The sequence below is a fragment of the Ahaetulla prasina genome, chromosome 2, assembly GCF_028640845.1.
Source record: "Ahaetulla prasina isolate Xishuangbanna chromosome 2, ASM2864084v1, whole genome shotgun sequence".
Taxonomy (NCBI): Eukaryota; Metazoa; Chordata; class Lepidosauria; order Squamata; family Colubridae; genus Ahaetulla; species Ahaetulla prasina.
In genome coordinates, this window is record NC_080540.1 from 121,418,544 (window position 1) to 121,441,443 (window position 22,900).

Here is a 22,900-nt window from a genome sequence, read left to right on the forward strand (position 1 = left end):
ATGACGAATGAGACTTCGTCGAAACGTTGCCAAGACATTTCCAATTTTACACGGGAGAAAACCCGAAAAACCAAAGACCTACATACATACATACATACATACACACCTAGTGGAAGGCATATACACACATGTGTGTGCGTGCGCATGCGCACACACGCGTGTGCATGCCTTCCACTAGGTTATTTGGAGAATGCAAGGAGAAGTACTGGTCAGACATCATTTCTCTCTCAGTTTTTTCGGGAAAGGTAGATTTCTAAAGCACTAATATTGGATGAGAAATAATGCGCAATCCAAGGTAAACACTATAGGACTCTCTCTTCTCACCTAATTCTGGTAAAACAATCCTGAATGCTATTGGTTTTTAATAACACATGTTCTTTTTGGAAAATCCTTCCTTCCCTTCCAGTACCGTCCTCTGATCCTTTTATTGTATGTTCCCCCCACAGCATGTGATTGCCATCCCGTGGGTGCAGCTGGAAAAACCTGTAATCAAACTACAGGGCAATGTCCCTGCAAAGATGGTGTGACGGGCATCACTTGTAATCGATGTGCCAAAGGCTACCAGCAAAGCAGATCTCCCATTGCCCCCTGCATAAGTAGGTGGATGCTCTTTTTTGACATCTATACCATAACATAATTAATCCTGAGTCTGGCTTGTTTACTAACACCTAACTGGGTAGACTCAGTTTTATGTAGACTATGTTTGGCTATCATACAGTACAGTATTCATGGATGTTATTGGTATATACTGTGAACCCAGTAAAAGTGCAATTTTTCAGAGAAATCTCTGGGGCAACACACAGGGAGAGCAAAGCCAATAGCAAAAAAAGACTTATATGAATTTGGAAATCACACTGGATTTACTATAATTCAGATTCATTAAAGATATAATATGGGCAGTAGCTATGTTGTGATGTTTTGCATTCACTTTGCATATTAATTTAAGAGTGAGGTTTTATATATATGCTAGTTATGTGATCTGAATAGAAAATAGTGATCACTTCTATGAAAGGTTTGAAGGTTAAGATGTGACATTTGAATGGCAGAATATGTATTTTTGTTTTTTCCATTAACCTGCTACTATTGTATTGTTACTTATGCCTCAGGTAAGATCCAAGTAAAAATATTAAACTGCCCAACTTCCCTCATTTTTAGGAACTGCTATGAAACAAAACAAAACAAAAAGTGGCAAATTGTGAAACCTAAAAATCTAGTCCTACGCAGTATAGAATGATAAAGCTAATGCAACCTGGTCTTTTTAAATTGGATTCTATTTACACTGGTATTTTTCACATCAATCTCTCAACTTAATGGATATTTACTAAAAGAGCAATAATAGTAGCCTACAATTCTAATTCTTCGAAATCTCCTATTTCATGGCTGACATGTATATAAAAAATGAATCTGTCCTAACTTGCTTACACAATCACCATAGTAAACAAATGATGTTGCTTCCAGATCTATTTTATGAATGGAGGGGCATTGATGACTAGCTATGAGGTAGTTATGACTTCAAGAGAGATGCGTCCATGGATGAAGCTATGTGGTCTTCTGGGAATATCCTCTTTCAGTTTATGTAACTCATTGATGCTCAAGGCCTCCCTTCATGTACACAGTTTACATGGTACAAAGCCTGCAAAGAAAAATCCAGTTGTACCCCACTCTTCACCTACGTGAAGATGCCACTTTCTGCACTAGGCTGTCATTCCATATAACTGAGAGTCAGGTTTCCAGAGAGTTGGATCACCTTTTCCCAGGTGGGAGCTCAGAGTGACTTTGGGGCAATCACTGTTTCTGAGCCCAATTTACTGCATATAAGGATAGCTGATAGTAGAGGAGAAACCACATATGGCTCATTGGCTCCCTTAGCTTCCAGAGTTACATTCATTTACATGTACAGGAGAAAATAAAGTGATACACTTGGGAATAACATGAAATGAAGCAAATCCTACTTGTGCACTTGACTGCAGTATGAGAGGTTGAGAATCCAGCTGTTTTTAATCTCTTTATCAACATGGCTTCTTCATCCAGTTGATGAGGATCATACTACTACCAATGGATATTGTGATCAAAACCTTGGGAATTGTGTTCTCTTTTATATTTAGGTAAATATTGATTGTTGCCATGAATGAGGGAAGAAGCTCCAGCAGCCAGATGATTATAGAAATATAAAAAGCCCTAAAAAAAAAAGTAGTTTTTATTAATCGTGCTGCATGTATACTAATTGCTGTAGAATAATGAAATAATTCATTAATATCCCCCGCTCCCCGCAACTGCTGCTACTGTAATCAGATTTATTGTGGTGTAATTCTTAACAGTGTTTTCCTCGGCTGTGTTGGTTTTTAAGAAATATTATAAAGAGCCAAGCTACATTTATAGCAACTTTGAAGAATAACAATGAAGCAGAAAACTTTTATATCGTGCCAGTACATTGTTTCCTTGGCTCTAATGCAGAAAAAAGAGAATATGGTTGAAAGAAACAAGTCTTTTCTAGTGACCCAAAACAAATTCTTAAGATGCATTTCTAATAAACTGAATTATGTATCCCAAAATATATTCCTGTACTGTTGTTCAGATGGAGGTATGTAATACCACTGTTTTCCTGATGCTAAGCAGACATGGCTACTGTCTGATTGAAGAAATAATAGTGTCATATGCTCATTGAATTCTATTGCTTAAATTCACCATCACCACTGTCAGACAAACCTTATTGAAAGTATCTACAAGCACTTATAGTGTTATGGGAGATAGACTATCACTAATATACCTTTTTAAAATAAAGTTATTTGTGAATCTGAGAGCTGAATTAATAATAATACAAAGAAATTCTGGCTCCAGAGAGTAGAAAACTCATATAATAGCGCTACTGGAAAGAATGGAATAAGAATTTCAAACTATTTTCCCCCTTTGGGATTTATTGCTTTTAGCTGCAAAAGATTAACATAGTGAACTCTCTAATGGAGCAATTAATGTTATAGGCACTCCTTGTCAATTAAACATATCTTTAACTACAAATCTAATTTTAGTTTAGTTCACCCAATGGTTGTACAAACAGTATAGTTCTGCTTATAGTTTTATTCATTCTAAAATGAGATAGGAAACATTTGGAGAAAGTTGGAGAATAGGATTTTATTGCTCTTTCAATAAAAACAAAATACAAGCTGCAGATGCATACAGTTTGTCTATAAACTCTATACTTCACCAAAAAGCAAAAGATAATCAGCATCTAGAAGTTAAAATTATAGCCATTGGACACAAACCCAGTCTTTCCTTTCATGTCGGAATGCTGATATTAACTTTACTGATAGAAAGATAGATGAAAGTCTCTTTCTCTTCAGAAAGACAGCTATTTTAAGTACTGCTGATTTTGTATGGAAAAGTGGGAATGAAAGAGAATAATTAGTCGCTGAAATGCCACTTCCCCATCAATTTAGAATATTCTTAGATCTGACATGAGGGGGATGGGAGACAGTTTCAGTAATGGAACCTCTAAATTGTGTGAAGAATGGGCCTCAAATTCATAACACCAGGTTTTGTTTTGTTTTTTATTTTTGTCACAACAGTATACGCAAGCATCAACATAAAACAACAACACATCATATAAGCATATATATATAAGCGAAAGTATGCAATAACTATATTCATTTGATATAATGAAAGGAAACAATAGGACAGGAACGGTAGGCACTTTTGTGCTCTAGGTTTTGTTTTTTGTTTTGAAATTCCTAGAAAAAGATATGATTCCCAGAAATATGAGTGTTGCTTTCAATTACTGAATTTGTGGGTATATATCAAGATTAGTATAGGTGTTGCTGCTACTGTTTGCTATGATAGCTAGGTGGCAGCCTCTCCTGAATGTAATTTTGTGTAGATGGTGATTCCAAATTATGGGGTAAGTTATTAGCTTCTCCACCATTGGGTGGCCTAGAGGTGATCTTGTCACATCTATGAACTGATGATCTTTGCAGTCATCTATCTGGTAGTATAAAATTGCCCAATTCCTTAGCTAGAAAAGTAAATAATACATTTCCCTATTTGTTTGTTCTTTTTTCTGTCCACTTTTTCTTTTTGCCCACAGAGATTCCTGTTGCTCCTCCTACCACTGTGGCCAGCAGCACAGAAAAGCCTGCAGGTATACTATTATCATTGTTATTGTAATTTTTTTTATTACTATTATTATATCACCATCACAATCATTATTAAATATTAAATTTAATGCTTAAATATTTAAATCTAATGCTTAAATTTAAAGCATATTGAAATATGTTTAGCCTGAAGCATGTGGTGTCTAAATTTGTTTTGCTGTTCAACAATTTGTTAAAAAGTGCCTGCTTTCATGACCATGTATGTTACTAAAGAATATAGTATTAGAATTAGAATAGAATGGAGCTGGAAGGGACTGTGGAAATCTTCTAGTCCAGCCCCCAGCTCCAGCAGGATAATTTATACCATTTCAATAAATATGTAATACTCTATGTAATATAGTAATATGTAATACTTATTCCTTGAGCAGTGATGACTAACCTATTTGCTGTCACGTGCCAAAAGTGGGGGGAACGCGGGGGGTCACGCACACATGTGCCCACACCCATAATTCAATCAATGCCCCTCCATGCCCCCTCCCCCTCAGTGCGCCCCTCCTGCGCTCCCCCCATTTTGGCACGCAATGGCAAAAAGGTTACCGATGGGCCCGGTAGGCCTGTTTTTCACCCTCCTCAGACCCCAGAGGCTTTTTTTGAGCCTGGGGAGGGTGAATACAGCCTCCCCCACCCCTGTGAGGCCCTCCGGAGGCCAGAAATGGCCTGTTTCCTGACTTCCGGTGGGCCCAGAAGGCCCGAAAATCAGCTGGCCGGCATGTGCATGCACGATGGAGCTGAGCTAGGGCAACACTCACGTGCCATAGGTTCACCATCATGGTCCTAGAGTATGTAGATCTCTGGCCAGGGCTACCTGTATCAACAGCCTGATTTGGGAAAGCATCAACTAATAAATAAAATATGGCAAATGATCTTTTACAAGGTTCTGGTTCCCCAGAACCAGGCAGATCAGTTTAAAGCACCAAGTTTATCTACAAAGGCCTATATCTGATAACTTGGCTTTTATTATACTATGAAGTGTTTTGTTTACTATAAAGTGGACAAGGAAAGAGATGAGATTTATCAGCAAAGTCAGTGCAGATCACACAAAGCTATTCTAAAAATATGCTGAGATGTAGAAAATTAAAAAGCAGGCTTGGGTATTTCTTTTGGTTTCTTCTTATATGTTTGTGACATGTAGAATGCATGCATGCTTTCACTTAATATTATCAAGGTTTGAGATGTTTGAGTAGCATATAGCCTTTGTAAATAGGCATATTATGTACTGCTTACAAACCCGAGTAACAGGAAATGCACTTCATCAAGCCAATGGGCTGATTATAGAGGTTTCCCTCTGTCTCACTAATATCTTTCTCTGACATCATTAACTTATATTCCCAAATTCCGTACTTTTCCCAGGCCAGGGAAATAGGAACATTCTAGAGATAAGAGACTTTTTCCCATTATGAAGGTTTTAAAGTAGTAAATAGACTAGTCCCATCTTATGAACTATGTGAAACAAAACATAAACATAAATAACCACCATAGATGATAACGGAGGGACTTTTTAAAGTGTCTTATTATCATAAAGGGTTGATGTTTTCAAGACAATGATTGCTGCTAGGAAAAGAACAAATAACCCACTTGATAATTTTATAGTCCTAGAAGCCACATCTCATTTCCTGCTGAATTTTGAATCAAGTAACTTGTCACCTATATTACTTCTTTGAGATTGAAATGTCCAAACAATATGAAATGTTGAAAAAAAATACCCTACATATTATAAGGTGTAATACTAATATGTACCGCAAATCTTCTCCTATTTTCTCCTAACCCTTCAGCCATTGTTACAAACCCTATCTGCTTTTTTTTCAGGGGCGGGGGGCATTATCAAAAAAAGCTTTTCCCATTAAGTCCGATTTAAATTAAATTAACTTCAGTGTTGTAGAATTATTGTTCCAAGTGAAAAATACGGTGCATGAACAATGTTATGAAATCCAGCATGAGTTTCCTCTTGATGATATTCGTGGATCTTCTATTGTATATTTTAATGCAAGGGTTTTTTTTTAGTGCCAGTCTTTCTGCTCATACTTTCTTCCCTTGATATAAGGTTAGCATTGTTTAAAAAGCTAGTGTGGATACTTTGGTCAATCAGTGTGGAAATATTAACTGGAAACTGTTCGGTATTGTGGAGTTAGGTTTCCTGTACATCATAGCATGTTCCTAATATTTCCCACAAAGTTAGGAGTAGATTATCATAAGATATGATCTATTTTATCTTATCTCTTACAATGACTCATTTCCAATAGCAATGCAATTATGCAAATGCATTAACTGATCCAAGCTGGGCAGGACAACAGGCTAGAGAACAAATTGTATGGACTATTTTTGTTTTGCCTAGAGATGGACTGAATTTGGACTCTCTTTCCTAATTTTGTTCAAATCATATGTATTCAGTCTATACATGAATGTGGAACTGCAGTCTTATGCTTGGTTTTTTTGGTAAAAGTCTTACTTATTTTACTTGGTTATTTAAATTTGTAAAAATAATATGGTAGAAGGTATTTTTTTACTTTTAAAGTACTTGACTTATTTTCAAAAGTGAAGATTAAGCTTAGTTTTAGAATTAAAAATGCAAAGACTACTCCTAGTTTTATTTCATAACTCTTTGGTTATTGTTATCCTCTTTGATTATCCATTCTTAAAGGGATGGGAGGTTAGTAATTCTGGTAATGAATCGTAATGCCACAGTAGGCAATCATAATAGTTACTGTAACTGGCAAAAATTAGGAAAGAGATAGATTATTTGTCCTCCTTTCCAAGGGATAGTAGATTTTGCTTGAAAAAGTTCATCTGTAAGATTATTTACTTTTTTTTAAAAAAAGAAGAGATGCCGAGTAGATGTGCTCAATGATTTTATAATTTTCTGCAAATGAGGATACTGCAGTAGACTAGAGAATTGTGGTGAAGTTGAAAGGGACCAAAAGGATCATCTAGATCAACTCTTTGCAATGTGCAGGAAAATCAATTAACAGTCTTTGAATCCAATTTATTTTGAAAAATCTCCAGAGCTGGAGAATGCACAACCTCTGTCATACTGTTCTAAAGATCTTACCATCAGAAGTTTTTTCTTAATTTTTAAACAAAAGCTAGGTAATTGTAACCATACTTGTTATTTATTATCTTAGGTTCTTAGGTATGGGAATGAAAAAGTCACACTTGGCTATTTTCTGTATGGTATATTTTTATGGAACTGAATGTATTCTCATCGGAAGTTCCTTCAGCCTATCTTCACAGGGCATGTACTCAAATACTTGTATAATCTTTATAATCTTTATAATCTTATCCTGATTCTAGCCTGAATATTTTTGGGGTGTGATGTGCAGGTGTGAGCTCACTGTGCAAAGTATGGAGGATTCATACATATCTGAGGCAGCTTTCTTTCAATCCAGAACTGCATTGGAACCTTTCTAGAACCTATTTCATATCACTTCCCATATTTAGCTTGATGTCAATGTTCAATCCAAATCCTTCTCTGATGTACTTTTCTAAGTTTTGTTTTCTTCCCTAAATATAATACTTCACATTGTTCCTTGTTGGAAGATACCTTGTTGTTATCAGCCTAGTATTTTAACCTGTCTGGATTAGGTTGCAATCTAATTCTGATATCTCGAGCACTCCCAATTTCATATAATATTAAAATTTGATAAGCAACCCATCATGAAATAAGCAAATATATAACAACAACAACAACAACAACAATATTGTATAATATTACCCTCAAGCTAAATCTCTGCAGAACCTCACCAGATTAGCCTTTGTATTTTTTAGCTTAAGTTTTAGTTAAGCTAAAAACTTAACTTCATCAACAATTTTAGAGGACAATTTTTCCAAAACCACCTGTGATTCAGCCTACAGAGGTTAGTCAAATTGATGATTTGTTTCATTGTTTTTTTATCTCAGAAATTCAAGAAATGTTTTTTGTTATTATTAAAATGATTTACACAGACTTCATAGGGTTTTAGGATATTTAAAAGGATTGCAGTCATTTTAATGTCACCAGCAAAGACATGCTAGTTGACCAAGAAATGTTTCTGACAATGAATTATTTACCATCACTGATTATAACCAACTTTTTGTAATGTTTGTCATAGGTTACGGTAGAACATATAATGATTGATTGAATGGTTACAAAATACTTTGCAACCCTTGTTTCCATGAAACAATAAACCATACTTGGATTTCAGATATTACTTAGGCTCCAATAGAGAGGATAACAAAGCATCTCAGCAACTTCTTGATATTGTCTCTCCTATTACTGTCCAAAATTGTGCTCAGTAAGCTTACATCATCTCCTTGCTTTCAACAAGGATGTTTCACAATGGAACTTCTATACAATGAAGAAAGCTAAAGGTCATGCCAAAGGTTAGAAGGCACGCATCAGGGGTTCTGGCTTGCTGTCAAATACAAAGCAAAGGTTTTTACACCTCAGTCTTTGGGCTTGAGCCTTTTTCTTTCCATTTTTATTTTGTGCATTGACATAGCTACTTTGCTACAATAGGACATCTTGCCAGAAGCTAGAAGGCAGGGAAGAAGGTGTGGATGTCCTTGACAACCGACTTCTATTCTCCTCCCTAACACTCCCCTGCAAATTATTTTTTAATTTGAATTTTAAGTAGATTGTACACTATTATATGCCTCTTTCTTTCTACTCCATATTATTACTCTAATGCCAAATTGTTTTGGCATAACTTGAGGGGAAGTGAGACCACATCTGATGCCGAAATAAATCATTTTATTTTGTAAAATGAGAGGATTTGGTTTTCCTTCTTCTCCAGATAAAAATTAATAATGGCTTACAAACTGTCTAACTATTTCAGAATGGCAGTTTTTAAGAAGCTAGCCATAAGACAGAAATTTAACAAAATAACCTCATTTTCTTCAGGCAGTCTAACTATAAGTCAGATAGCTGTGAGGTAAACTTTTAAAATGAGATGCACCATAGTTCAATGAAAATCATCTGGATTGATTCTGCTTTCAGTTCATTCAGTTAAGCCCTTTCTTCATATTGATATATTTTGGTTTTATATACTAGACCTTAGGGTGGCAACATAATATATTTTAATTCTTTTTTGATATATTATATACATTGAACAGATTCATATTGGTTGAGGGAACTATGCATTAATCTAAATGTGCTTCTAGATATCATTCTGAAATATAATTAGGATTTGTGACTACCCTTCCAAGATCTAAGCTTGAGAGTAGGGCTGAGTGGCACTAATCCTAGTCCTGCAACATTTGAAAGAAGGTCAGAATGCCCTAAAAATGTAGCAAATAATAGACAAATAAATAAATAGGAGATGGAATCATTTATGGGCTTAATACTGTGCTTCGAAATAAATATGAAGCTCGGTGCAACATCATCTTATGTAGTTAATAACAGAACTCAGTCCTATTAGCATCTTGCTATTGTGATTCTGGGTGGTTAGCAAAAAAATTAAATCAAGAAATAATAAAGCAACAATTTTTTTAAAAAGGAAATTAGAAGCACAATTAATCAATATGGCATTTGGCAGATGTCAAAATAGATTATTCCATTTTACCGTCAATAAATACCCACCCACCAACAACATGCAAATCAATCAACAAAGTTCTCTTAACTCAAAAAATATGATGAATCATGTGGTTTTTGGTCATATGGAGGGTGTTAACCTCTCTACTATTGATTGTTACTGAGATAGAATTATCATATCTGAATGTTCTAAAAAGAAGATTTTCTGGACAGGAGCTACCCAGCATACTGCATTTATTTAAATGTATAACATCTGTCAGTATAAAATGCAGTCAGTTGTTATTTACAAGGTGCTAAATACATTTCTCAGACATGTACACATTTTCAACAATAACCCACCCCAAATACACTGTCAGTACAAGAGAAGTAGGGTATGTGTGAGGGAAAAACAAATTATGATAATTCTTCCCCTAGTACACATCAGTGATTTAAAATGTGCATCTGTTATCCAGACATTTTGGCACACTACTGAGGCCAGCCCAAATTCCTGAAGCACTTATGGCTGCCGCTAGTTTGGCTTATCTTCATGTCTCCTCCTCCCAATTAGCAGCATAACAGAATCTGGATAAAGCCAGGAATCTTTTCACAAAGATGTCCTGCCATATTGCAAAAGCAGTTTATCATGTGTCCTATAGGTAACCTGTTCCTGACTCCTCCTTCTGTCCCCTCTATTGACAAAATAAATATTCTCTCAGTCCTATTACAGATAGTCCTCAACTTATGACCACAACTGAGCCCCAGATTTCTGTTGCTAAGCGAGACTGTTGTCAAGTAAATTTTGCCCCATTTTATGACCTTTCTTGCCACAGTTGTTAAGTGAATCATTGCTGTTGTTAAATTAGTAACACTGTTGTAAAGTGAACCTGGCTTCCCCATTGACTTTGCTTGTCAGAAGGTTGCAAAAGGGAATCACATGACCCCGAAAGGGACGTTGCAACCGTCATAATTGTGAGCCAGTTGCCAAGCGTCCAAATTTTGATCATGTGACCTTGGGGGGGGGTGCAATGGTCACAAGTGTGAAAAATGATCATGTTACTTTTTTCAGTGCCGTTGTAACTTCGAACAGTCATGAAAGGAATGGTTGTAAGTCTAAGACTATCTGTACATCGCTTACACAGTCCCAGTTTCTGCAGAGTATAATCCAGCACTTCTTTTCTTATTCACCCGTGGAAATGCCAGCAAGAATTTCAAAAAAGATTGTTGTCCCTGAAGAGATAGAAACATCCACCAAGGCTACTAACATTTAATGTGTCACTTTGGCAAGATGTCTGTCTAAATGGGCTGGACAAAGCTTTTGCTACTCCTTTTTGTGTTACCTTATACAGTAGGTTTATCAAAGGGATACTAGATAGATTGCAAAGGTTCAAGCAGGAGGATACTTGAGCATTTATATTGCACTCGGACAATGACACGCTGCTTTTGTTGATTCTGTTGTGGAATGTCTGTAAAAGATCCACCTTGCTTTTAACCAGACATTTCAGCCTTTCCTTATTTATTTTTCCATAAATAAAAGGAGTGGACTGTGCTCTGTTGTATGATTATGTTGAAAGAAAAGTTCTACTAAGCAGTTTTGTTGTTCACTTTTTAAATTTGGGAAGCTGGAAATTATCTGTCAGTCTGCTTTGTTCAGGGTAGTTAAAATTAAGCTAGCCTTGAAACTGCCAGCCATCTGCTCTTCGTACTGTATTTTCATAAATGATCCTAAACTATAATAACGTGGGCACCAGGAAGGGCCATTGGCACACACTTTTTCATAGTGCCTCAGCTTCTATACAAGCCTATCCAATTCATGATTTCAATGCTGGCAGCCCCAACTGAGAGGCTTTAATCTAATTTCATGCTTTATTTGCACCCATTTGTTTTTCAATCAATCTTGTTCAACAAGAAGAAAAGATATTGCTGGAGGTTCATTTGTGTGTTCTTATTCCAAGGGTGAGGTTAATAGCAGTTATGTTTTCCTGGGATTGCTGCAGAGTTCATGGAGCTTTACTTGTTCATTTTAGTTCTGTTTATATACAGCACATCCTTCTGTTCCCAAATGCACTCAAACCAACAATTGCAGTAGAGATCCTATAGCACTTCTTCTAAAAAGCAGATTTGGTTAGTGGAGTCCTTATAAAGATGATTAAATTACAGCCATTTCAAATATCCTGTAGAAACCCACAGAAGCTGGGGAGTGAACAACATGGGAAGAATAATTGCGTAGGAATCAGGCTGACAATGTTTTTGATGCTGAGATTAAGGGAGGTAAAAGTAGGTTTCTGAGCATAGCAAATTATAGAAGTTCAAAGAAGTCAAATGAACATGCTACATATATTTGAATATAGGGATTAAGAATAAGTTTAATGCTAATATTGAAACCTCTGACCTTAAATGAAAGATTAGCATGGTGATCAAATACACTTATGAAAGCATACTGTAGAAAGAATAAAGAAAATTACCTCAGGAGTTTTCAGTGATACATTGGGGTATAAAATGTAGTATTAGATACCGTCAGGAAATCACTATGGCTGACAATGTCACTCTGAAATAATTTAGTACTGGCAAAATGCTCAGGGGGCGCTGGGATATAGAAAGAGATCAAGGACTAAGTTCAAAGGGGATTTTATTTTATTTTATTTATTTATCAAATTGAAAAACCACCCTTCTAAACTCCAGCATATGATTGATTCTGAACTAAAGCAGTGGGTCCCTGAACTGAGGAGAAGGCTGGACCGGACTCTCTTTAAGCCCATCTGTTCTATAAACTTTTAATCAAGCAGGCCATACTTATCTCAGAATGTGGAGAATGTTTGTTTCTTTAATTTTGGAAACAATTTCTTCCATTTCATACTTTTTAAATTTAGGAAAAAAATTAGGGGAATTCCTGCTATGCCGGTCTCTAAACAATGAGCAATATACCAACATCTCCTTTACATACGCATCTAAAATCTGCCAATTTATTTTTTCCTCTAGTTACTTTTTTGTTTTATTAAATATGGCTATTAAAGAGCAGCTATTGTAAAGGACTTTTCATTCTTCTTTTTGAACAAGAGTTGGAATAAAATATGTGCTTAATACGTTCTAAGCATTAATTTTAACTACTTGTACAGGTTAAATATATCCAGATTTCTTTAAAATTCCCAGCAGCTGGAAGTTCAAAGCAAAGTGCATACTTCAATAAACATTTGACATCTGTTTTTTAAATAGCTTGCTTTGTAATAGTATTGGCAATGGTGAGGTATGACTATCTAAATCAAATGGATAATTCCTCCCATCAAAAAGTCTGGCAATACCTAAAGCACAGTAGACACTTGATCCTTTTTGGAGCACACAAAACTTCCATCAGCCTTATCATTGATCCATGTTACAAAGAAGTGCCATTTACAACAAGCTACATCGTTTGTGATAAGCTACACTTCTGACCAAACCAACAGTTATTTTGGAAATCATGCACAGCCTCAAAGACTTCAGTTCAAACAAACTGGATGCCGCCAATGGAAGGTTCAGCCTGAGGTCTTGAAGAGGGCATTACCTGTTTCTGAAAGGTTATAATGGTGCCTATTCTATCTGAATTGCCCATCTTACAGGAGCAATTCACAGGAAATAATATTTCCACTGTAATTTGTAAATTTACTTAGGTATCATTAAAACACAGATTTATATAAGCAAAGTTATAGTTTCAATGCTGATAATGTCTAATTCAGTAAAACAAGCTGTTCAGGCCCCCCCTCTCCCTCCCTCCCCCCCTCCCACCATATTGGGCATTCTAATTTTAAAAAAATGAACTTGCATTTTCCCATGCTTACAGATCCCTCGAGGGCCCTTGCTCATTTTAATTGTTTTAGTATTAGGAAGAGAGACATCTCTTGATGGGAGATTTTTCATCTTCAACTCTTCATGAGACTAGCAAGAGAAGAAATGGAGCCTCCTCCCTCACTATTTTGCCAGCACTGCATTTGCATAGAATAAACTGGTGATGTGCCATACCGTATGGACCATTCTTTATTTTTCTTATTTGAGCAAGACTTTTTCCCGCTATTTATGCTGTGTGTAGGGGGAAGGCTGGACCGGACTCTCTTTAAGAGAGGATTTTGAGGTACCCTTCTAAACAATAATCTAGCTGAACTAGTGCTTTGCATAATTTACAACTATTTTGGAAAGATTATGAGCCTTCTTCCACCTTTCTTATTATCAAATCCTTGTTTTTAATACTTTCTTTTGAACTAAAACATGAGGCAATGTCCCACTAACATAAATTAACAATATTGCATTGGGACCTTTCTTTCCAGTCAATTTGTACATCTTACACTGGGTTTTGAATGTCACAATTAAGTTCCAGATCACCCCTCCATCCACTCGGTATATGATAAATTCTTCTAGGACAGAGTCTTTTATAACATCTAGATCTTAACATCTGAATCTGAACAATTTATGCATACTTAATTAAAGTCATCCATTATCAGTCCTTCGGTGAAGGAGAAAGGAGGAGATTCTCATGAGAAGTTAATTCCATTGTTAAAAGCTCTTATAGTTAGGAAATTTTTATCGATATCAGATCGAAATGTATTTCCTTGCAATTTAAACTCCTTGCTTCTTGTCCTATCTTCTAAAACAAGTCTGAAAATTTTGCCCTGTTTTCTAGCATTTATAACTATGTTGAGCCTCTCAGTATCTCATCTCATCTCATCTCATCTCATCATCTCATCTCATGAAATTCTTTCTTTTAGGAAGGTATTTGCTAATTCTCCCACTTCATGAAGACTTTTCTGAAGCAGGGTCATGCTGAGAAAAATATTTCTTATGCAATACATGGTCAGGCTTCTCATAGTTCCTCTGATAGATTTATTTATGCTGAATTGTAGTTCCAGGCAAACCCTTTTCACACAGCTTCCTTTGTAGACATTATAACTTTGGTCTTCATCCATTCAATGGTTATTCCAACTAAGTTTGTAAAATAATGGCAGACTCAGTCACAGAACCGCTTAAAGCAGCAAAATATTTGGCAGAAGCAGTACTTACTTGGCAGAGAAAACAAACTCTGGCTCTCCAAAAACATTTTTACAGTCATCCATGGAACCATTTGCTGCTCTGATGTTGATCTTGAAGATATTAAAATGAATAAAGTTACTCCAAGGACAAATTGAGCCTAAGCATAACAGTGAAGAATTGTAGGATTGGTTGGAATAGGATTTGAAGTCCAAATTCTTGCACTAAGAAGAAATAATTGCTAATGGTTGGCCTTTTTGAGACATATTTTGACATAAAAGAGAGACAATGATTTTGGTTAATCTTCTACTAGTACAGTATTAGGAGTACATTGACCCCTAACAGTCTTTTCTTTTATCTATGATACCCTTTCATTCTCTGGGCTTTAACTGCACATTGCTCTCCAGCAATTGTGTAACTGTGGTGGATCATTACTCTTCTGAGATATTCTGAAGTTATCAGGTAGTTTATCTGTAAATAGATATTATTTCTACATTTAATTTATTCTGGGATAGAGTTAAACCTAGGGATGGCTTCTCCTGCTCTTTCTTCTGTAATGGTCTAAATGGTCAACTATGGAAAATGGATAAATGTCATCTTTCTCTCTTTGCTTACCATGCCTCACAACTGATAGCATTTGGCTAAACATTACAAGAATTTCTTCTTCTCCTGTTTTCTCTTCTGAAAAATTGTGTTTCATGGGGTTCATTTGGCACTGCCCTGTCTCTTGATTTGTTTGTCATGGCTTTCATTGGGCATATCAAGTATTTGCAAAAACCTGATTCCTATTTAATGATTCCTATTTCCACTAGTAGGTTTCCTAGTCTCCCTTTTGTCTGTAACTTCTGGACATTTTCTAGAGACTCTTTATCTACAAGGGAGAAATTAAACTTTTACTTAATTAATCATTTTCTGAGCTCACATAGTACGTTGAATCTGAGTTTACACAGATTTTTTAACTAAATTTTAATTGACCTCATTAAGCATTCCCAGCCTATGGTTACAAGATTACATGTGTATGGATTCAATGAAATCCTATGAATATCCTTTACGGGAATTTGCTTACTGTTCCCAGCCACAGAGGACCCCAATTGTATGTGAATGTTGTACTTTATTACAATGAATCAAAATGATTTCTAGAAGCCATTTTGGGAGAGTGACATATAAGTAATCCAAGTTTAAGATACCTCAAGACGTAGCATAATCCAAATATCAAAAAGAAATAAATAAAATGGGTAATGGAAGATATAATAAAATAAATGTGCTGTGAACAATATGCACCAGTTTTCCCTCAAATGATAACAAAAATGTAATGTACTATAGAATTAGCCACTTCGTATCTCAAGTGTCTAGCATTCTGCTGAGTATTATGTATCCCAGCTAATGCAAACTTGCACTTCATTCTTGGCTCCAAATATCTATAGCATTGTTATTTAAGAAGTGTTCTATGTTTTATAGCTTTAATGACAGACATTTAATTACTTTAAAATCTATGTAAATATCATCCTGAGAGCCTGCTAAATCTTTCTTTTTCAAGGGGTTAGTACAGGGATGGGGAGATTGCGCTCCTATTAGTTGCTGCTCAAGAGAAGAAAACACCAGCAGTTGGCTTATAGCGATTTCTTATTGGAGAGTCACAAGAAGCGCTAAAAAAAATAGAGAAATTAATAAGTAGTGAAGTGGCAAGAAAGGCATCAAGCCATAAAATTATTTCTGACAATATACCTAAGCAGCAAATGAGGCAAAACAGCTGCCCTAATTTTGCCTTGCTTGGAGATTTTAAAATGTGATGTGTTTTTTAAAAATCTGCTACTTTCCAGGTACATGTTGTTTTGACTAGGAATGAAAGATGGAGCTGTATAATTCCAAACTTGTAATTCTTTTTCTTTTTTTTTAAATTCAACAAGACTTAATATTTCATCTTTTGGGGAAAATAATATTTGCATCTTTCAAGAGCAGGGACAGGAGCAGAAATGCATTTTAACTCCCATAAACATTCAGATCAGGAATTGCAAAAAGTTATTACCCAGCACAACTAATTAGGACATCTTATTTAACAATTGAATCCATATCCTATGTTTTGATCCAAAAAGCATGCGCCTTCTCCAGGGGTGGTATTCACTTACGTTTGCTACCGGTTTGCAAATGTGAGCACATGTGCAGAGTGTCAAAAACAGGACTTGATGACGTCTGGGTGGGTGGACGGAGCCTCCCGCAACCGCCGCTACCGATTTGCCCAAACCAGATAGAATCAGCTGAATAGCACCACTGACCTTCTCCTAAATTTTTTCTATTTATTCAGCCATGTTCTTAATTTTTCCATACCTTCTGGGATTTCAGGTCTAGGAGGGTACTCACAAACTGGCATATGGATGTTTTCTTCCCAGCCAACTAGTACATTGTTGCCATTCTGAGCCTCTGTGGCTCAGACTGGTAAGATAGTCTGTTATTAACAGCAGCTGCCTGCAATTACTGCAGGTTCAAGCCCCACCAGGCCCAAGGTTGACTCAGCTTTCCATCCTTTATAAGGTAGGTAAAATGAGGACTCAGATTGTTGGGGGCAATAAGTTGACTTTGTATATAATATACAAATGGATGAAGACTATTGCTTAACATAGTGTAAGCTGCCCTGAGTCTTCGGAGAAGGGCGGGATATAAAGGCAAATTAAAAAAAAATTATCTTAAGGTTGCAGAAAATCTCAGAATATTAGTTCAGTTTGCATTCCTTCTTGGAAATGCAGGAACTTCATCCAAACATAAAGCTTATTAAGGTACTGTACCATTACATGCTTGTTTAAATACACTAGAAGTTAGTATGTGTTAAAACAGAATAAATGAATAGAAGATAAAAATAATTTCCACTACAATGTATCAGCAGTCACCTCTGTCCACAACTTCTAGTTTCATCTCCGTTGAATTTAAATCATTTTTAAATCAAATTCAGTTCCTGGGGACTCCATAGATATATACATGTAGTTTTCTTGGTTAAAAAAAAAAAAGATAATTTCTTGGTCTCATGACTTCTCAGCCTAGGATACAAGCCTGGAATTTCCTGAAATTCTCTCATCCAAGTACTGTATCAACCTTTTTAGCTTTTTAAGATCAATCACATTTAGCTAGGCACTTATTTCTTCACAGAAGTAATATGTTTCTGACATTACTTAATGTTGGAGACAGCACGATGAAGATAAAATATTAGCACAGCACAGCAAGCTAGCAGCATTATATAAAGTAAAAAGTGCATTGTCCTACTTCTAGTACAATTCAAGACTATCAGAGGTGAGAAGGAAAGGGCATGACATGTGGTATAAGGAAGAAAGAGTTTAGTGTTTCATTCTTTTATCTTTCTCAAAATCTATATTCAAATAGCATCTCATTTCAAAGCCTCACCGAAAAAAAAAATCAGAGTAAAAATCCAATCTACACGAGATTTGGAGGTTGTTAATGCTGACCTTGATTGCTTCATTGGTCCATTTGGATTGCTAACCATTAATGTGGAGATAAAAATTAAGTTGCTATATCTGACATTAGAAAAATTTGTTTTACAAATGGTGGTTTACATACTGGTGACTTTCAGAGTTTTGGACTATTCCTTTTGTAAATTCTAACTAGCAGAGCCAATTAGCTAGACTAAATGTGGTCTATTCCCACACTGGGAGATGGTGCAATTAATGCCTTAGCATTTGATGCTGCTCATATATTTTACACTGTAATACAAAGAAAACAAAGTTAGACCTGGATTTCATTTCAAAAATGTAAGCACCAGTTAAATATTCTACATTGAATTTGAGTTTTAAAAAAACAATGTTAAAATTTGGATGGAATCAAATTGGACATCTGTCTAGTTTAACAGGTTTAAAAATTTAAATGTAAAATTTGTAAAAAAAATAGTTGCAAATCACCTGTCAAATACTTAAAGCTGTCTCACTTTGATCATATACTAACAATGAACAGTTAAATTCCAATAGCCATTGCATTCTTAAATACTCTTACTAGGAAGTTCCATTGCTAAGGATTTAGTTGAACTTACATTTGATTATTTGGATATGTCCAGAAAATATTCCACATCAAAATTTATACATAAAGAAACAAAAGACATGTGGATATTATTTCTCTTGGATTTCTCTGATAGTTAGAAATTAAAATCACAAACTTGTTTGCACAATTTCTCTTTGGTTTTTATCAGGGTTGTTTCATATAACATTCTGAGCCTTCAAGTTGGGAAAATCAGCCAGCTTCAGTATTTTTAATGTAGCCCTCTGCCTCAGTCTGGGAAATCAGCCAGAATTATGCACTAAATGATTACACAAATATCTTATGCTATTTTTACATCAAAGGGAATAGACCGAAGAGGCCAAAAGTAGCAAAAAAAAGAAAAAACAACCAAGAAAAAGATTAATTACTTTATTTTATTTACTTATATATTTATAAAACTTATTAACCACTGAAATACTAAGGAACTCTAGCTGATGTGCAAATATAAAGCAGGATAAACAAAATGAATGTACCGTAATAATAATATAAACCATTAAACTATTCTCATGCTACTTTGGAGTGGACTGGTATCACCTTGTGATCTTCCCAGATTTATACTTTCCTTAATATTTTTCAGTTGGAGGTTTTTTTAAAAAGATGTTTGTGATTTGAGAAACTCTGTATTTTTATCTTTCCATAATTGAATATTTTCATGACTACATAAAGACTACATAAATTTAAAAGGTTTTTTAAAATATTATCTTCCCCTTCTCTTGTCTAGCTACTGTAAAATTAGTTCATCTCCTTATGGAGTTGGGGAAGGAAGAGTTGGCTCTACTAGTCATATTCCTCAGTACAGGACTAGGAGAAGACATCATAGAATTTATTTCATTTTTATTTTCATATTTTCTCTTTAAGTGTGTCAGAAAAGCTATCTCTCACTGGGTTAGTAGGTGGTTGCCAAGTAAAGCACTCCATAGAAGATCCAGTATGTAAAGACTGCATTACTTACCAAGCTGCAACATTAAGACAAGAAGTTGGGTAGACCTTGAGGAATTCTGGGAGAGAAGATTCGAGGTTCACCCGTGCTGCTGTATATTAGTAGATATGAGATAAGGGAATTTTTTTTTTAATTGGTCAAGTGTGATTGGACACATAAGGAATTTGTCTTGGTGCATATGCTCTCAGTGTACATAAAAGAAAAGATATGTTCATCAAGGTACAACATTTACAACACAATTGATGGTCAATATATCAATATAAATCATAAGGATTGCCAGCAACAAGTTATAGTCATACAGTCATAAGTGGAAAGAGATTGGTGATGGGAACTATGAGACGATTAATAGTAGTGCAGATTCAGTAAATAGTTTGACAGTGTTGATGGAATTATTTGTTTAGCAGAGTGATGGCCTTCGGGAAAAAACTGTTCTTGTGTCTAGTTGTTCTGATGTGCAGTGCTCTATAGCGTCGTTTTGAGGGTAGGAGTTGAAACAGTTTATGTCCAGGATGCGAGGGATCTGCAAATATTTTCATGGCCCTCTTCTTGATTCGTGCAGTATACAGGTCCTCAATGGAAGGCAGGTTGGTAGCAATTATTTTTTCTGCAGTTCTAATTATCCTCTGAAGTCTGTGTTTTTCTTGTTGGGTTGCAGAATCGAACCAGACAGTTATAGGGGTGCAAATGACAGACTCAATAATTCCTCTGTAGAACTGAATCAGCAGCTCCTTGGGCAGTTTGAGCTTACTGAGTTGGCGCAGAAAGAACATTCTTTGTTGTCCTTTTTTAATGATGTTTTTTATGTTATAAGGGATGGTAGTAGCAGCCCTAATTCCCCCCTCCCCTGTTTTCAAAGGTTGGGTTGTTTGTTGTTGTTGTTTGTTTTTTGCTTGCTTGGATTGGAAAGAATCCTGCTGTTTTGTAGAAAGGGAGGCAGTAAGGGAGTAGATGCCCACTGGGATGGCATGTGCCAAAAGACTGGCATCACCACTGAAAGGCTGGGCCCTTTCCCCCACTAACCTTCTTAAATCAGTCCGGATTTCAATCTCAGCAGAGAATTTGGTACAAATCAAGAAAGCACAATAAGTTGTCAGGTTTCTGTTCTGGTACCTACAGAGATCCATGCATCATGTGTCAGCTGGCTGATGCCATTATTTTTTTGTTGCAGCTAGAACTATTAAGGTCATATTATTGGGATTGCACCAAATAGGTCCAGACTCTGATAGCCTTTTGGACAACAAAGTACCAGTAAAATAAATATATTGTCAATATATTTAAAGATGTGGTATTGTACCCAGATATTTCATTCCTATCAACAACCCTAACCTAACCCTAACTTATATCAACTTTATTGCCAGCTTCTTACAATAAAAATGATATTTCTTCCAAATATTTTTCCTTTCTTGCTTAAAAAGAAGTGTGCGCCATATTAATTGACAAATTCCTCAGTATTCTGAAAAATTCATCAGCTTCCAGTAGGAAGTTTTCCATCCTTGAAGATGTGGAAGGAAGCCCCAAACTAAATCCTCAATGATCTGACTTTGATAGCCAATCTTTTCCTATATAGCCATGAAACTAAAATTAGCAAAATATCCCTCCATAACCAAAGGATTATTAAAGGATTGGAACAGATCCATAGTTGTCACAGCAACCATAAAGTCTGAAATTGATACAGAAATTATATGAAAAGGGAAGTCATATGAATAAGTCATTTTATTTATTGTTCTCTTTTCCACATTGTTACAATCAAATGATAGATTCATAATCAAGGTTCAAGAAAACCCCATTATTTACATTACATTTACATTAAATTAGAGTTAATGTAAAATCTTGATAGGTGGTGAAGCCAAAACCTATACAGCTTTTAACATGATCCATCTGAATTCCAAACCAAATTAAAAACATGCTGCATTTCTATTCTCTGTACTTTCACCAAGGTAGAGTTGTATTATTGCTGGGTAAAAAAATCTTTTAATAGTGATGTTTTTATGGCTTTTTCATTCAATCAGCAGGAGGTATTGCTAGGCAATCTTAGAAATCATAGAGGAAAACTAAGGTATGTCTCCTTACCATCTGCTGTAGTTTTATTGCATGAAAATTATTTAAAATCATCTTGTTAATCCTCAAAAGAGGCAAGAAAACTTGTATTACTTGTGTAAATTAAAAAAAAAAGTATGTTTTGTTGTACCGGGATAGGAAGAACATTCCTTATTCATGCTTCTTTTCTTTCTGTTTCTATGGAAACTGTCTTCATCTGCATTAATTAAATTCAGATAGCCAATAATCAGAGACATTTAACCATTCTAATAAAGTTTACGGGATTAACCTAGGTTTAGAATAAATTTTCCAGAAATTACATCTGGTCCAGGAAATGACAGCACGCACAGTTCTAAGCACCTCACAATTCACCCATGTTACACCACTGCTGTGTGAATTGTATTGGCTTCCAGTTTCTTTCCAGGTGGGCAATTCAAGTTGTGAATTATTATCTGTAAACCCTGTTTGGCACAGGACCAGTTTATCTTGAGTGTTGCCTCTCCCTGAGGAGTTTACCTAGATCTAATAGGGTGGCTGTGATTCAGGTACTTTTCTTCAATTGTTGTCATCTAATGGGATCTAGGCAGCATGCTTTCTCAATAGCTGTCCCTTGGATCCAGCAGGTCCCAACCCTCCTAACCCTCTGAAAAACAGTAAACAGGTGAGTCTGGATCCCTGAAAGTTTTTTTTAAGGATGTATGGAGAAGGGTAGCAGTTGGAAATCTGGAAGTTTTTTATGTTGATTTTTCTGCATTTATTACAGTTATTGTTGTTTTTGAGCCACTCAAAATTATGTTGCATAAGATGGGCAGATATATAATCCAGTAAATAAACAGACTGCTGAAAAAGAGACTGAAAGAAAAAGTCAGAATAATTAAATATCCTCATAAACATATTTAAAAGTACAATCATTGAGGCTCGACTGTAATGTTTTGTCCAGTGTAATGAAGGGTCAACCAACATCCCGAAAGCTGTTAAGGTTAAGATGGCTTCCTTAAAACGTGTCCTAACACAGAGCAGAAAGAGAAGCAGAAAAAGTGCAGGGTAATATAAGGAATTTTAAAAAAACAATTTGAGGTAAAAAAAAACAGGAAATAATAAAAATTTAAATGTATTTGAATGGAAAAAGCCTAGAGCAATGGTTCAGCCATTAGAAAGCAACAGAATGAATGAGAAACTCAAGGAATGTATAAAGTCTCAGCTACCACAGAAGAGACAGAGACCTGGCCCAGCATTGATTTTTTCAGGGAATGAATTGGAACAAGTAAA

General features: G+C 35.6%; 1 protein-coding gene across 4 annotated transcripts in view; it reads left to right on the forward strand.

The window, feature by feature from the left end:
* NTN1 (netrin 1) overlaps positions 1-22,900 on the forward strand; it is a 129,620-nt gene that overhangs the window by 85,637 nt on the left and 21,083 nt on the right. For 3 of the 4 annotated variants that reach the window (XM_058166882.1, XM_058166885.1, XM_058166883.1), the window contains exons 4-5: positions 447-596; positions 4,079-4,132. In XM_058166882.1, coding sequence (XP_058022865.1) covers positions 447-596; positions 4,079-4,132 — 204 coding nt within the window. The remainder of the gene's footprint in view (positions 1-446; positions 597-4,078; positions 4,133-22,900) is intronic. The other variant, XM_058166884.1, reaches the window with a different exon arrangement.